We start from the raw sequence: 17,564 nt of genomic DNA, 5'->3' as shown, positions 1-17,564 counted from the left end.
CAACATAGTACAAGTCTCCCATAGTGCCCCAAAAACAGGAAAAGAGGAGTGGATTGCAGTTCATGCCTCTCCACCTTCCTGAGTGAGCTGAGGGGAAGTATCTGAAAAATTAAAAAGTGGTGTTCTCAGCACATAACAGTGTCCAGAACAGGATTCATGGACCTCCACTTTGCCTGGCCAACATTCTACTTCAACCATGCACAAAGACATGACATGGTTAAATTTGATGAGTGAAGAAGGCTTATTTGGCACAGATGATGTGCAGATTGCTGATAGACATTCACTTTGAAAGTAGGAATAAGTACACTTCTCTATGTGTATTAGATGAGTGCATCATCAAATATTTTATTTGAAGGAATTCAAATACAAGTAATACTTCTAACCACACACATCCATTGTGGATTAAGACTGACATTTATAAATATCTACTAAATGAACAGACACATTCCCAAAAGCCTGCAACCAGTAAACAGTTTTGGACTTATAGTATTTGTTTGAGATTTCAACATGCCTGTGAAATCAATGATCTCATGGTCAGAAAAAAAGGTTTAGTTTAACTAGTTTAACTTACACTAAACTGAACTAAAGTGAAACTGAACTGAGGAAATAGAAATTGCATATTTTTACACTAAACTTAACTGAGGAAACTTTTTACCTGTTTGTTTAAATAAATGTTTGTCTTATTTAAGCATATTTACATTTTAAAGACTCCATCCGAATTGAACAAATAGAATGTAATGCCAGAATTTGGGTACCATTTTATTTTGTGAGAAGTATTTTATTTAGAAATGTATTTGCACATGTTCCTCATCTATATAAAATGACTATATTACTGTAAATACTTGTATCAATGTTTTGTACTTGATACAGAGAATGCTAAAAGCATTTTAAAACAAGAACATTTTTATAAGAAAATATAGATTCTGTGATATGTACAAAGAATCAGGCCAAAGAAGGGAAATATGGTAGTCAGATAGTTTTAACATTAGACAATGGTAAAAGCAATGGCATCACATGATTTAGGATATCTGGGAAACGGCAGAGATTTATACAAACCTTTGGAGACACACACACATTTCCAAACCTCCTGTTAACTCTAAAAAGTGTACAAATTCACATATAGAAAGGACCGCTTCACCATTAAGGGTTTAGCTGCTTTAGTAATGATATGCATTCTTTATCAGGTTAATGGAAGAGAATATCGGACCATATGTATGTGTGCACAAATCCACAAAATTCAGAGTGCATGGCTGCAGGCTACACTGTTCGATTTGGAAAATGTTTATTTTTTGGGACAAACCAAAGTCATGCACTGTAATGGACTCGTAATTTATTATTAAGCGGATCATTATTTGTCTTTCTAAAAAACAATGGTCAAGACAAGAGGTGTGGAAATAAATGATCCTTAATCAATCTTAATCAATGGACTGCAAAACGAGCCCCTGGTCCCGGTGCACATCCTGCGACCCGTTAACTAATAATGATGGTACTGCAATTTCTGTTCTCCTCTGTCTATTTCAACACCTCTCTTCTCATCTTTCTCAAACTTGTGAATGTAAAATGTCTTTCAAACTGTCATGTAAAGTCCTTCTGACTTAATAATAATGCAACAAGTCACACACAATTAGTCAGTAATAAATAAATGTGAAGCATTCACCTGTGTCTGTGTAACACAGCATCGAGGTATTGTGGTCTTTGAGCAATTTATAGGCTCTAGGTGCATACACCCAACTGGAGGGAGGAAACCCTGTAAACATCTACCAAATGCCAGATGCACCTGCCTGCAAGAGCTCTCAATGGCAGCGCGCTTCAGGTTAGTATTTTTTGTCTTTGCAAAGGTGACTGGCATAAAAAGAAAATCTGGGGTTTTATAGGAAATACGACTGTGGAGAGCCGGATACCTCTGATGAAGAGGAGTGTGATGTCATCAGGATAGCTTGTGGCTGTGTTTGAGTCTGATATAGCCATCCAAGCTGGATACGGGTCAGAGCCTTTTTTATCTCTCAACATTGACTCATAATACATTAATAAACAACTGAAAAATAGAAGAAAGAAATAAAAAATACTTTTATTCAGCAAGAATGCTTTAACATTAACAAGAGACATTTTGAAAAAAATCATCAAAGAATTCTGAAAAAAAGTATGACTTTTCCACAAACATATTAAGCAGTACAGTCATTTTCAATATTTAAAATCATAAGAAATATTTTTTAGCACCAAATTTGCATATTAGAATGATTTCTGAAGGACTGTGCAACACAGAAGTAATGGCTGATGAGGAATATCATAAAACAGCTGTCAGAAATCACAACAACCAAAGTAAGTTTTTTTGAGGAGCAATTTATTTCCTGATCGTACTTTATTCATTACAACGATCTAAGCTCATGAGCCACAATGTAAAACAGGTAAAAAAGTTTCAAATCAAATTATTTTTCCCCTCTTATGTGGTCCAGTGTTGCCCCCTGTATGAATAAAAACGGTTACTACTACTTAACTATTTGTATTAAAGAGAGTATTGAGTGTGAGTAAATGAAGACAAAATAAAAAATTTTGGTCGAACCTTTAAATTTGTCAGACACATACCTTAAAGGGGGGGTGAAATGCTCGTTTTCACTCAATATCCTGTTAATCTTGAGTACCTATAGAGTAGTACTGCATCCTTCCTAACTCCAAAAAGTCTTTGGTTTTATTATATTCATAAGAGAAAGATAGTCTGTACCGATTTTTCCCGGGAAAACACGACCGGCTGGAGGCGTGACGTGTGGGCAGAGCTAAAGAATCACGAGCGCCAGTAGGCTTTTTTGTTGAGAGCGTTTGGAAGCTGAGGAAAAAAAACAACCAAAACAAACCACATGGCTAACAGTCAGATTCAGCATATATTTATGATCCAGATGCTGAAATTTAACAAGAGCAGCCTCAGCAACGACGTCTCTATGTGGTATGTACTTAAACTGTATATATTTGCTTAGCGGTTTTGGAAAATGACTAAGTTCCACTTTGTCGTCTTTTTTTTTGTTTTTTTGTTTTTAAAGCTGTACATGTGGAAAGTGCAGTTTGATGACAACATCGCATGTTGTTTACTTGATGTGCTTACACGCCGATAGCTAAGATAACAACACAGAGATATTTGAAGCAGTTTTACTCATTACTTCAAACACACGATCACGACCCTTTTTTGTCGGGACTGCATTATCCTTAAGAAATAAACGATGTGCAAATCCGGCGTCAAACTGGGCCTTGTTTGTAAAACAAGCATCTTCGAAATGCAGGGGAACAAACACAAACACAAACACTAAAAAATAAACTCCATCCACTGGTCCCTTAATGCTGTTTCTCTTTTGGTAGAACTTTAGGGAACTTTTGACGCTCTAGCGGTTAATAAACAGAACTGCTTGCGTCTTGCGGAAGAACATCGTAGCCGGAACTACTTCTCTCTGTTTATGTCTATGAAGAATCACAAAGGTACTGGTTACTCCGCCGCGGTTCCCCCCGAAGCAATCTAAAATAGTGCGAATATAAACACTTATTAAAGGTGCACCCTAGTGATTCAGGACAAGCTATAGGACCACTGGGAGGAGCCAGAGGAGCTTTTTATTTTTTTATTAAATGAAAATAATTACAAACATACAAGGCATTAACCAGTTAAGCAAATTCTCGTATACTACAGTAAAGATTGAGCAGAATCAGCAATAACAATACCATACAAAACATATCTAAGATTATAGATACAGCTACAAAACAAAAGCAGTAAAAAAAAAATAAAAAAAATAAAATAAAATAAATAAATAAATAAACATAACAATTGAACAAAACTTAATGGGGCCATTTCAAATTAACTTAAATGTTTCAAGTAAAGTAAATAATTTAAGGGCTTTCCTTTCCTCCACAAGTTTAAGAGATTTACTTAGAAGATTCAACTCATTCCTCCAATGAGTCAAAGTAGGTTTGATTTTATAATACCTGCATTTATGGAGCCAGAGGAGCTTGATTGTTTTCACAGATTATCTGTCTCATATTCTACTGTCAGGACATAATGACAGGTTTAATAAATATGTAAAAAATATTTTTTTTACAAAAGTTCCCTACAGCACCTTTAAAGTAGCTATACAATTTGTAAGATATTTGCAGTAAAATATCCAAAAACCACTAGGCTAGTGTTATATATTTTGTCCAGCTGATTACTAACAATATCTCTAAAGTTTTCAACTCTTTGTAAATAATGAGAAAATTCCTATTCTAAACAGTGACACGGGGCAGTGCAGTCACCACCTGTCAATGACGTTAGTTAGCCTTTGTTACCTCCTTTACTGACGTAGAAACCACATGACAACAGTGTTGGGCTGGCTGCTGGTCTTCCTGGTCGCTTTGCTCCGTGGGGGCGTCGCAGATGCAATGCTCGCGGTGTACCAGAAGGAGTCTGCTGAAGAGACAGAGCTAGTGCTAGTGGTAATACCAATACACAAATAATCATGGAATATTACAAAAAGCTATGTACAAAATAAGAGATACATGACAATTGCCTATTTCTCTCATTAAGAAAGGATTAGAGAAAAAACATGTCTGACGACACTGCCATCTTGTGGTAGGTAGTACAACCCAAAATAGTTGCATTACAGAAACGGCAAACTTTTCTCAAATTGGCTGATTTTTTGCCCACCTCGGCTGTACCGTACAGTGATGGTTTCACAAAGAAATTTCATGGCATTTTTAAATATACCAGGGTAATTAATTTACTAAATATCATTACCTATTTCGTTTTTTTTTTTTTCTAAACCATATTTGTTTCCTCTCTACCACACCATACTCATAACAATTAGATGATATAAACAAAATCAAAGAAAACTGGTGGTAATTATCCTGTCTGTCAGTAAAGCCTCAAGATTTACTCACATAAAGATGAACTTACCAGAGGGTAAATGTCTGCGAATTAGACTTTTGCATCTTTGGCCACTTTGTTTGTGAATTGATTGTAATCCACTTACACAATACACATGTTTAACGAATTACCATACTCATATTATTATACATAATAATATAATATTATATATTAATGTTTACAGTAATAAGCCGTTTTTATGAGAATTAGTGTTTGGGGGCACACAAAGAAATCAATGTATTAGGTATATATATGATGTTGATGTAGATGGCTCACTTTTCACTCTTCTTGGGCCTCTAGAGGTCAGGTTAATAGAGTAGCACTCTTAACTCCCTATTGAGACTCTGAGAAGCTCCTTTCAGCTTCAATAACCTTCAAGAGTCAACTTGTGGTGGCAATGGCTTTGGATTGACACCGTTTAAAAACAACACTCCAAACCAAGAAAAAAAAAAACATTAAACATTAACATTATATTCAGTTTAATTCAGGTTTATTTGTATAGCGCTTCAAAATTGTTTCAAAGCAGCTTTAAAAAAAATGCATGTTTCTACATTACAACTAAGAGGAATTTGATATCAGAGGTGATATTGATCAGAGAATGAAAGGAGAGAAGGAAAATATCTCAAAGCAATGAGCTAAAAGGTGCACTCCCAAAGAAAAAAAAAATTAATGTCCCAGTGCAGTCAGATTCTAACTTCCCTGAGGTCACGGCATCCATTGAAGTTTCTAAGAGCCGTCATGCCACATTACCTTTCTCATCTGTCTCAGAACCGTGAAAATTAAGTTATGTCTCCATGTCGGCACAGTTTTGTCTCTCTTCTTGCACTTTTTTTTACTGCTCCCCTATTTTTCTTCATCCCCTTGACTGAAGAAAAAATGGACATAGAAGAGCAATCAAGTCTTATGCACCCATGCAGTCCAGCTCACTATTGCAGACTAAAATATGCTGATGGTGTGAAGGGGTCCTCTGTTTATACATGTAGAGTCATTCAGAAAAGGCCCTTCACTGGCTGCCCTTCCCCCAAATTCCTTTTTTTAAGAACCCCTTAAAAACCAACCCCCTCTTCGCATCCACTGACCTGACAATCAAACCTCTTCTTTCTCCCACATTCCCCTCTCAAAATGTTTTCTTGTTTGGTTTATGCCTTAGACAACAGTTGAAATGTACTATGGGAAACGTTTCCACAAAGAGAGACTGCTCCCTGTGTCATTGTTTATGTAAAACCATAATGTAGATTAACTGTGTTCAGCTGAGAGGACGAATGTGGTTTTCCTTGCATCCTTAATCTTACTTTTGAGCCAACTCCATACATACACCATGCTGGCAAAAGTTACACAAGAATAAAAAATATAAAAGTTTTAGGAAAAACATTTTCTGCTCTGCAGTTTTTCACTTCCCTTACACTCAAATCTTTTGGACATAACTGGATTAACAACAGCGCTGTCAATTTTAAAGAGGTCTGTTCTCAACAAGAACTGGATTTGACAGGTTCAACACAGCATGCCTGATTTGAGAAGTGGCTCCCCTTTTACAAAGTCCCAATGGGGCCCTTCACCTGACAAGGATGAATAGTCAGCTCACCTCATCTTTTTACTTCAAACTGAGAGAAAACAACAAGCGGAAAAGTTCAGTAAGGAGTCAGTATGCATTCTTCTGAATAACTGCTGGGTGGAGCCTGCTGGGTCATATGCTGGGTAGTTTTTGTGTGTAGTGCCTGGGTCAATCTAGCTGAAACTATTCTCCTCCCCCTCCAACAATCAACCCAGCACGGAGTTACTTCAACTGCTGTTGGGTTACAGTCAGAGCGCGGGATTTCTGCTTCCTCTTCAGGAGAGAGCGGTTCTCAGCGCCACCGAACTGGTGCACTTCTTCAGTATAATAAAGGTTTGTATACATTTTATGCCATCTATAATTTTACTGTGCTATGAATGATATTTACGCAGCGCAACATAAAGGGATGAGATGTCAGTCTGCTAAATAAGTCAGCAGTGGTTGTTTCGCATGAACATCACGCATTTTGCCTTGCAAACATAAACAGATTTTATTTGTTATAATACTGAATTTTATTTATTTCGACGTTAAATATGTTCTCTAATCTCAGTACTGTTTGTATATGGGCAGGTTGTGGAATCAGTCACAGCATCTTTCAGTGAAACGCGAGGCAGTGGTCTGAGGTTCACAGTTCCCCTGCCGAACTACAGCCCATCACCGGCTCAGATTTCTTGTTAAACAAGTGTATGTAAAATTCTAAACTGTTTTGTTCAAATAAATTCAATTTGTCTTTAATTTTTATTTTTCATGAGTGTTCTTGCTTATTAATAAATGTTCATCTTTTGATTATCACTGTTGCCTCTATTAATTCTGTGCATGATTTTTCAGCTCATTTTAAATCAGCGATAATAATAGTTATATTTAGTAATACTCCATAATAGTTGAGTTAAACACAACTTATATGTGTTCAAAATAACCCAGTGGTCTGTCCTTACCCAGCGCTGGGTTGCCAAATATCCCAGCAATTATTGTTTTTAAAACAGCATATTTTTAGATAGTAGGCTATGTTCAGCAGTGAACCTGTTGAAAATAATTGATAAATAGCTGGTAACAAAAAAGTTAACAACAAAAATTTAAACAAACAATTTTAATCTCTCTAAAACTATGTATACATATGAAAGTGACATTCAGCCAAGTATGGTGACCCATACTCAGAATTTGTGCTCTGCATTTAACCCATCCGAAATATGCGCACACGCACACACACACACACACACACACACACACACCCCGGGGAGCAGTTGGGGGTTTGATGCCTTGCTCGTGATATTGAAGGTGGAGAGAGAGCTGTTCATGCACTACCGCCACCCACAATTCCGTCCGGCCCGAGACTCAAACTCACAACCCTTCGATTGGGAGTCCGACGCTCTAACCATTAGGCCACAACTTCCCCAAACAAACATACATAGCATACATATATGCTATTGTTGCTTATACATTAAAGAGTGACTAAAATACAGATTATCAATAAATACATCTTTTCTGATTCTGAAGTTTTACATCCCAAAATCACAAAACAAAAATACAGGAAAAAATACTATTTATTTATTACTCTCCCAAAAATAATGTATTTACATTTTTACTTTATCTAGTCAAATGCATTGCTAACATATAAAATGTAAAAGATCATTAAAAATATAGTTTTTTAACAAGTATCCTCCATTTGGATCAGATTAACAAAATTTGCATAGTACTATCTCCTCCTTCTGCTCTCTTAAGAATGTTCACTCTGCTCTATCTAGAGATGTCAGCTAGAAGACAGAATGAAGTGCCAGGTCATTGTGTGCTGCCTCTATTGTGTGTTTAGTATTAGCATGACAGAAGTGCCACTCGACTTCTCTGTCATTCATTAAGACTGTGAAGCCTTGTCCCGCGTCTGCCTCGAAATGAACTAAGCACCATGGCTTCCATCTTGGATCTCTAGAACTCTTGAAACATAGCATAAAAATTCAGTATTTTCTCAGTGATTCATTTCTGTGAGGCTGACCTTTTTTAAGGTGTTGAGGGGGAGGGCAAATTCTATTACATTTAATGGGAAAATACCTCATTGCTATTTTATTTTTGAAATGCTAACTAGGTATCAAGCTAGTATTGTTATATTAAACGTAACTGAAAAAAGAGGCATGGAATCCAAGAGGAGATTTGTACTACCCAAGTGCTACTCACACTGAGTGCTACTCAAATTTTAAGCAGTGACAAGCCTACTTAAGCCCACACAGTAGCACACTGAGTATGTTTTTGATGGCTACTTGAGGCTTCATTCACGCAAACACCACTTTTTTTCCCCTTGTCAGCCTGAGTGAAGACTTTAAATAAACACTCAAGCTTTGAACAAATAAGCCAGTCAAGGCCTTGCTTGGCTCATGCTCAACTCTGATCCTGTTTAAAGACAACCTCATTTGTTTCCTTAGATGTTGAGAGTCTCTGGGAACTTAGACTAAGTCCCTCTGTAAACATTTATGTTTACAAGGTCAAGTGCAGACAGAGCCAAAATGTTTGACTAGCTCATGCTCGTGATAATGACTTTGGTAACATTTACACACTGCGAGGGATGCCAGGTGGAAATTGAAGCTTTTTTGGTGATGGCAGACATAAGAACATTACTGACTAAATTTCTTTATAATGACTTGTGATATTTAATGCTCATTTTATCAGCATATTTTCTAAATGGTTTGCTATTTCATGAATATGCTATGTGAAAGTAAAAACATACCTTAATTTACCATGATGGACACAAAAACTCTCAGAAGATATCTGTTACACAACTGATAAAGAAAACAATTATTAAAATCTAGCTGCAGACAGGCAGACTATAAATATATATATATATATATATATATATATATATATATATATATATATATATATATATATATATATATATATATATATACACTGTCTAAAAGTCTTAGGCCATTTGTATTTTCACCAATAGTTTTAAGTTATTTCTATCTTATTTCTAAACATTTCTTTTGCCATTAAATGGGATAATCCAGTTGAAATGTAGTATGCACAAGGAGTCTGACAACAGCCAGGAGAACTGTGGCAACAACTCCAAGACACTTCAAGAGTTCTACCCGAAAAGTTTCCTGAAAAATAGGTGCAAGTGTACCTATATGACAAAAGCTGTTTAAACACAAAGGTTGGTAACACCAAATGTGGATTTTATTTAGTTAATAGTTAATTGATAAATAAAATCCATTTATGACATTATTTCTGAAAGCATCTTCACTTTACAGCATTTTTACAAACTGACTAAAACTTTTCACAGTACTGCAGTATTGCAGGTAGGTTTCTTGAAGTGTCTTGGAGACATTGCCACAGTCCTTCTGGATTTATTCTGTCTCAGTTGTTTGTTCCTTCATGTAATTCCAGACAGACTGGATGATGATGAGATCAGATCTCTGTGTGGAGCACTGGCTGTTGTCAGACTCCTTGTGCATACAAAAATCTCAATTAATGGCAAAAGAAATGTTTGGAAATGTAAACTGATATTTCCTACTTACACACTACATAAAAAAAAAATTAATAACTGACTTAAAACCATTTTGTTGCTGGTGAATATACTAATGGCCTTTCAGCACAGTACTGTATATACATTGTGTTGGTTTGTATAGTGAAATAACCAGACACACAAGTCAGATGATCTTTGGAATAATTTGAAGCCAATCTTTATGAACATTATAATTACATGGTATTGTTTATCAACATTATTCACACAATAATATGATACAGAAACATTATACACATTTACAATAATCATTTTGTTTCCCTACAATTTACACTAACCAATCTTTCATACAAAAATAATCTTCCTGTATTTAGCACTTTGAATGGCAGTTTCTTAATAACTTAATATATAGCGGAGCACATATTTCCAACATAATTTCTTAAAGACATATTACTCATTTTCATGGTGTGCAGATTTTGGCAGCTTAACTAGGTTTTGAAAAATAACGTTTCACTATGGGATTCTGGTTTTCTTCTCCTCCCATTTTCTTCTTTATTTTATCCAGTGGTCTATCTGTCTCTTGAACCTGTACATTTTAAGCGCCTAAGCAAACGTAAGGACCACAGGGCTTTCTAGGACAGCTAATAGGAACAAATATGCGAATTATTCGAATACCCTTCTCTTTCAGGGGGACTACTTTTCTGTCAATAATTTACCGATTCACATAGGCTACTGGAAAAAAATGTATAGCCTGAATGCACTGTAAGTCGCTTTGGATAAAAGCGTCTGCTAAATCCATAAATGTAAATGAGTTTCACTGGTGCAGCACGTCTCGAGGTACGCTCGCACATTCATCTAAAGACATTTTAAACCAAACACAAAGGGCCTTGTGATATTTGTGTGTGTGAATATACAATAGCTAAATTGATAAGTAATAGGCTACTCGTACTGACGGAAAGTGTTGGCTACCCTTGGCTTACATCAAAACAACTTCTTATTTTGCTTCCGCGGTTACTGAAACTTCGAATACGTATCCAAACGTAGGCTAGACTATATAAACCCCCTCCACACACATGCCTTTTTTTGGGGTGAGGGGGGAAGGGGACCTAATTTGGGGACGTCAGAATTTCCCCCATTATTTCCACCCAGGCCAGATATGCAGTTAACCCACTGATCTATCTATAACAGCCTATAACATTAATTTAGATCAGCGAGTTACTCACTTAATTCTGAAAGCACGCCTTATCTTATTATTACAAGAGGGAAAATGGTCAAAACAGTGGACATCACAATCGAACTCCTTTGTGCTCTTAAATTCCAGGCATGACTCTCCTCGTCCTCATATTCCCCATAATCATCCTCCAAGTCGTCCTCGGTATCTGAAAAGCCACTCCCGCCGTATCGGTCGTTAAAGCAGAAGTTTTTCATGCTGACTTTGACATACTCGCATATGGTCCTCTCTGTGCCGTCGCACACGCAAGTGTCCAGCTGTAGGGCTTTGGGAATGGAGCGCATGTTGGTGATGACCCGCCGGCAGTCGTCCGAGCAGCGATCTCCTCCGAACAGTTTCCTGCAGTGATACAGATAGTCCCGCATGGCGGTGCTGCACTCGGGGTCCTTCTCACACTGCCTACGAGCCTCGGTGCAGCCCATGTGGCTCGTTCTGGGCATGCAGGGCTCAATGGCTCGTTTGGTCATCTTGCACAGAGTGTCCGAGGCGCACTCGCAGTCCTCCAGTGCCGGCCCGTTCACAGTCAGATTGAGCTGAATGATGGAAGAAATGCAGTGGCTGGGACATTTCTTCCTGCTGCCGTTTATAACCGGACCGCACGCGTGTTGATACTGCGTGTACGCGTAATGACACTCCGGTTCTCCTTGGCACTTCATGATGGCTTGCCAGCATATCAAACGCTCACTGTGTGCCGGTGATGCGGTGGATAAACGACTATAACACATCAACGCACAGCCGATTGACAAAATCATTATTCGCAGCCGCAAAATAACTGCAGAGTTGCAAGAGTTTGCCATTACTTGATGTGCTAACATGCAGCAGCTTGAAAGTTAAATTGTTGGTTCAAGGAATTCCATTTGTTGGTCCATAATGCATAATGTTTCTCCAGCAGAGATTGAGACAAACAGCTCCCCTTGTTCCATGCCCGCCGTCTAGCCGCGTTCTTCTCTTGAACACTTCAGATAGTTAAGTGTGCTCATACTTGTTTCTTCAATATCCAGAGAAACGTGTATCGTAACTCCTCCATGGACAAAACACCAAATGGTTGGAAACTAATCGCATTGCTCATTGCCGCGAAAGGAAAACATGCTGCAACATTTTGACGCGCCACGAGTCTTTATTCTCACGGCTCTTTGTTGCAGTAATCCAACGGTTTATAGATTATATCGAAACGTCCCAAAAGCGATCTCACACTGCATCTTGTTTAAAGAACAAAACTTCAGAAAGTTAAACTCACTCTGACTCTTTTCTGAGATGTCTTGGTGTAGCCGGACCCCAGAAGTATGCATGCAGCACACTATTGGTCGGGACGGTTGTTGTGATTTCTGACGTCACTTGGAGGGTGGAGGTCAGAACTTAATTTGACTTGATGAAGCATCAGACCCCGCCTATTTTGGCTATTATAGTGCATTGCATGTTTCAATCGATGCTCCTGCCCAGTCCTCAGGAGATACTCAAACAGCAATGCTTAGCTTAGCTTTATTCAGTTCTAAGTAATTATGTCTTAGATTAATTATTTGAATTTATTTGGCCTGACAGACTGCGCTCGATATCATGAATTATCATTTCTAAGGAAATTTTCAAGAGTTTAAGAGATATTACAAAAGACCCTCTGTTGATTTATAATGTTTGTGTGTGTGTGTGTTTGATTTAAAAACGGAATAACCATATGATAAAGATACTTTGAAATCTCTGAAAAATAATGATCAATTCCTTTCACTCCTCACAAGGAGGAAAGGACATTCACTTTTTTTAAAGGGAAAATTATCAGGTCAAGTTTGTTTTAAATACCCGTTAAGAAAATTAAACAATTCACTTAAGGATCAAACAAAAGATTTATTATAACAGATTTGGCATGAGTTTAGTGTGTGTTCTCATATTTAATATATGGATTCATTTTACATTGGTTTATGTTTCTCCATGTCTGTACAATCCATAATGCATTTAACAAGACAGATGTTTTATTTAGCTTTATTTGGAGAATTGGATTTGCCTGTTTAAGCAAAATCATTTCAAAGATGTTTATGCAATCATTACTTCTCCATTTTAATGCATTATCAGACTATTTCAGTGTTAATATTCCAGCTTCATGTTCAGTCAGTGGGTCTTATTCAAGAAGCCCAAAATCGACACAACAGTTATTAAAGATTTGCCCAAAAGTCAAGGCATGCAGGCACATGCTTCTCTATGAGACACACTTTGGAAGTTCAAGGTGTTTTCTGTGATGACATGCATTGAGCATTGCATTTGGTCAACAGGTGATTGTATATGAAACATCGTTTGATCCTCTCTGGTTGGTTTGATTGGCCTATGGAGCAAAATAACAGCTGTCCCAACACACACAGCTTTTATTTTTTTCTTCCTGTTCTCACCCCAAAACTTCTCTGCCCCCTCGTACTCTACAGTATTATACAAAAAGCACTTGCTCATTCATGTGCAACATCCAGATAGTAGCAGGTTTTCATTTTAAAAGGTTTAATGAGATAATGTTTATATTTGATGTATATATCTTTAACATTGACATCCAAATTCATGTACACATTTATGGAATTATCTATCCTGTGCTTTCCATCTCTCAGTGACTGATACTGATCATCACCTGGCCCAGATCTGCAGGAGGAGATGGGGCAGTTTTTGGAGAACAGAGCGGACTGTGTTATCCATGCTACATTGACCCTATCACTCTGCAGCACTCAAACCACAAAGCTTGGGCAGCTGGCCAAAACTGCCCCATACCCCACCCCCACCTTCCAACATTTTTCTCCATTTCCCAATTAGAGAGATTAGATGGGAGGAAAGGAGCAAACAGTCTCATCCAAATTCTCTAACATTCCACAGTAAAACTGTAATGTCTATTTCTAACATAGCTTTCTCACAAGCATGTTTTTTGTTGAAGTTTTGAACTAATTGGAAATTAGGAAAGTAAAGCAGTTTTACTATCTGGTGTCATTTATTTTAGGAGAACATGAACATTTAAAATAACAGACATTTCTAAAATCGCAAACTACTGGACAACAAGCTAATGAAACTGCTTGCCGAACACAGTGAGAAAACAGAATATGAACCCTGTACATTTTCCCTCACACACAGGACTCAAGGCTTCACGTCTCACAAAGGATGAAATTGTTCAATCTGCTGAGACTATTACTGCAAGATGTTGGCATTTCCTTTTCTTATAGAGAGAACTGCTGTGAAATGTATTCAGAGTCTCTCAGAGGAGTCGGTTGTCCCCTCTTGCCAAGCTGTCAGACCTGTTTATCATTATTTCCTGAAAAGTATCCCAGGCTTTGCGAACAGGGGGAAAACAAAAAGAGAACTTTCAGTGGAAAGACCTGGATCCGAGATATGTCTAATTATTAGTATAATTTAAGTCCTAAAAACGTTCTAGCTCTTTTCATACACGCATGCTGCTGAAATCCAGCCTGAAACATGTCAGTGTTGGACGCAGGCCAGACCTGAAGTGGGCCAAATTTTCTCTCGCTCAGATGAAGTCTAAGGCATGAACAGACAGCTCTGTCCTTTGTAACTTTAACCAGTTCCGTACTCAATACTATTACAGTTACAAACTACAAAGGTGTCGTTAGTTTAATCATATTAGTTTGTCCAGTGAAATGCTTGTTTTCTTTATGGTGTAAAGAGCTATTAAAAGAGTACCAAAGTAAAGAAATCACAATTTATCACATTTACTTTGTATAACACAGGATTTCCTTTTCCTATTGAAACTGTTTTTGTACAGCTGCCCGCAGTGACAATAAGTCATAACAACAAGAATAGGAATGCTGAGGGTATTTTTTTTTTGGGAAAAGAGACGCATTGCTTTCTCAGCACTCAAGAAGTCTCAGTCTTCACGTCTCCACCACTGTCACAAATGATTACACACACTCAAGCCGCTTTGCCAAAAACATATTCACCAGGACCTCCCTCGTCAAGAAGCTCTCAAAAGCACAGCAACGGCACATTAAGACACTAGTGTGTTGCCAAAACGGCCTGGCTCCACCACGCTGATTTAGTGGAAACAGCTGTTAACTCTCTCCGTTACTTTCACTGGTCTGTGTTTGTTTAACCGTCTGCTTTTTTCATATCTTAAGCAAATGTTTCTGAATGAGCTGTTGCAGCCATTCCCCGGGTCTTTTACTAGGAAGACTCTCTCGAAAGCTCTTCATACAAATACCATCTGTTGAACTGAGCAAATACTTCAGTTGGAATTTCCCTCTTTTAAAAACTCGATGATTGTAATGTGTCAGTATGTCCCACATCCATCTTGTTTATCATAATAAAACTTTTTCTGTGTGTAAAAAGCCATATTGTATAGTCAGCCATCTCAGCTTAAAGCTTTAAATGGATTTCTGGGCCTTTTCTGTCCTCACTTAGACAACTCGTAATGTGCACTTGACCCTTAAGTAATGGTCTGGTAATATTTAAACAGTATGGTCGTAGTTGCAAAGCATCTGTGAAATGAATAGAACAGAACCGAAGGCTGATGTCACAAGTCGTAAAGTTGTTTTCTTGATCCGAATTTCAAAACATTAATAATGTGGCACATTTTTAATTGCATGAAAACAATTTCATTGTTTAAAGTTTAGTTGTGTGCTAGCAAGAATACAGTTGAGTTTACAAATACTAATAAATGGAAGTCACCAAATATGCTGAATATTTTTCACTTCCTTTAGAGAATGGGTCATCTTTTGAGATATGATACTGAATAAAATTGACCCTAGATTCTCATTTAGTTATAACTGTAAATACAGCTTTACTTAGATGTCATTGTTCTGTATAGTCTAAACATGTATTTTAAATGTAATTTCGATTTCTCACATGACTCTGAATGATTTGAAAATCAGTCACGTGTTTCTTTCAAATCCACATATATAGCATACAGCAAGACATGAAGCTCAAAGTCGGCATGAAAATGTAAACTGTGCCTTTTTTTCTCTATTGTGTATTTGAGAGAAGTGTCTTATTGAATGACACAGAATACAGAGAGGGCCTGGATTTTGTCCAATGAGGTATTAAATGGATCATATAGGAAGTGGCGTTGTAAACTAAATGGATGATTGTGAGTGACAGGTTGCGGGAGGGACGGATTGCCCCACATTCATGCTTGTATACACGTCATCATAAAAGAGACATGGCCTGTTAATGTATTTGATTATATCTTGCAGGGCCACATATAAAAAAAAAATTGTGCACTGATAAATCATTCATAATATATACACTCTGCATTTTCATCCATTTTGATGTTATCAAAAGCATTATTCATTGCACTTGTATAGTTGCAGTATTACTGTATCATTATGTGTCTGTAAAGATTGTCATATAAAAAAAATGCTATTTCAGTTAGCTGTTGCTAATTAATTACGACATTTATAACCTTTCTGCTGAGCGTTACTGATTTTTAAATCAAAGAGGAGATGAAATGTGTTCCATGTGGGCTAACTGACATCATAGCTCTCGTGTCCCAGGACGGTTTGACCCATTAAGCCTCAGTACGTTTCATGATTAAAAGAGAATTCATGGTGGTCCAGAGCGAGCTCTTGCGCTCACACTCTAGATCGTTTTACATACTTGTACAATTTGTATTGTTAATCTTATACTGTAACATATTTTTGTAAACTGACAGCTGTTTTGTTGGTCGCTTAGTTACAAATCAACACCAAGTTCCTGTGTTCACTTTCTCAAGTAAAAATTACTATAGTAACAAATCTCATGAACATCACAACAGTCCAAAAAAAACAAAAAAACCTTGAACTGCATTTATGTTTAAGAGTATTTAAATCACATATGCACAGACACTGAAAGTAAAGCACTTAGCTTTATATTAGCAGCGAGTGGAATAGCTTCAGCTCTGTCTTATCAGGCCCATGTTTTTGTTGATTTGTTTGGGGAGGGGATATGAGATGTAAATAAAGTCTCTGTTGCCTAATGTGTCTTGTATCAGTCCCTCTCCCTTCCCTCTATCTTCTGATTATCATCTCGGCTGGGAAGTTCCCACGCAGCCTGAATGTTTTTTTTATTTTTTTTATTTTATTACCATAAGCCAGTCAGTGGCATGAAGACAGGGCAGTGTGAATGATCCATTGTCTGTCCGTGGAGGGCTGGAGAGAGGGGAGGAGATTGGAATTGTTTGGGCCTTTAGCTCGCCATCATCAACACGAATGACAGAGTTTCTGAATGGGTGAATGAAAATAGACAAAACTCAGAGATTTTTACACATCTTCATTGTAGTAATTTAATTTAAGGAAAACAATTCTTTGAAGGAATTAGCAGTTAATAAAGACAATGATTTCTTATCAGTAGATTATTCATCAATGAGATCAAGGGACTGAATAATGTTGAGATATTTTTTAGGGCTGAACGTGGTTACAGAAACTTATCTTCTCATATTGTTTCACCACCTGTATACGCTCTTTAAAGTTGACACCAGCATACCATGGTTAGATAAATGTCACCACTA

The 17,564-nt window shown here is 37.3% G+C and overlaps 1 protein-coding gene across 1 annotated transcript; it reads right to left on the bottom strand.

Annotated features, from left to right (window-relative positions):
- Positions 1-10,071: 10,071 nt before the first annotated feature.
- On the bottom strand, positions 10,072-12,404 carry LOC128006971 (growth arrest-specific protein 1). The gene has a single exon (XM_052592777.1). It carries the CDS (start codon positions 11,923-11,925, stop codon positions 11,122-11,124), a length of 804 nt encoding a protein of 267 aa, XP_052448737.1. The 5' UTR covers positions 11,926-12,404; the 3' UTR covers positions 10,072-11,121.
- Between the last annotated feature and the right edge of the window lie 5,160 nt (positions 12,405-17,564).

This window comes from Carassius gibelio, chromosome A5, assembly GCF_023724105.1.
Source record: "Carassius gibelio isolate Cgi1373 ecotype wild population from Czech Republic chromosome A5, carGib1.2-hapl.c, whole genome shotgun sequence".
NCBI lineage: Eukaryota > Metazoa > Chordata > Actinopteri > Cypriniformes > Cyprinidae > Carassius > Carassius gibelio.
Note: the sequence above shows the minus strand (reverse complement) of the source record. Positions and strands in the feature narration are given on the sequence as shown.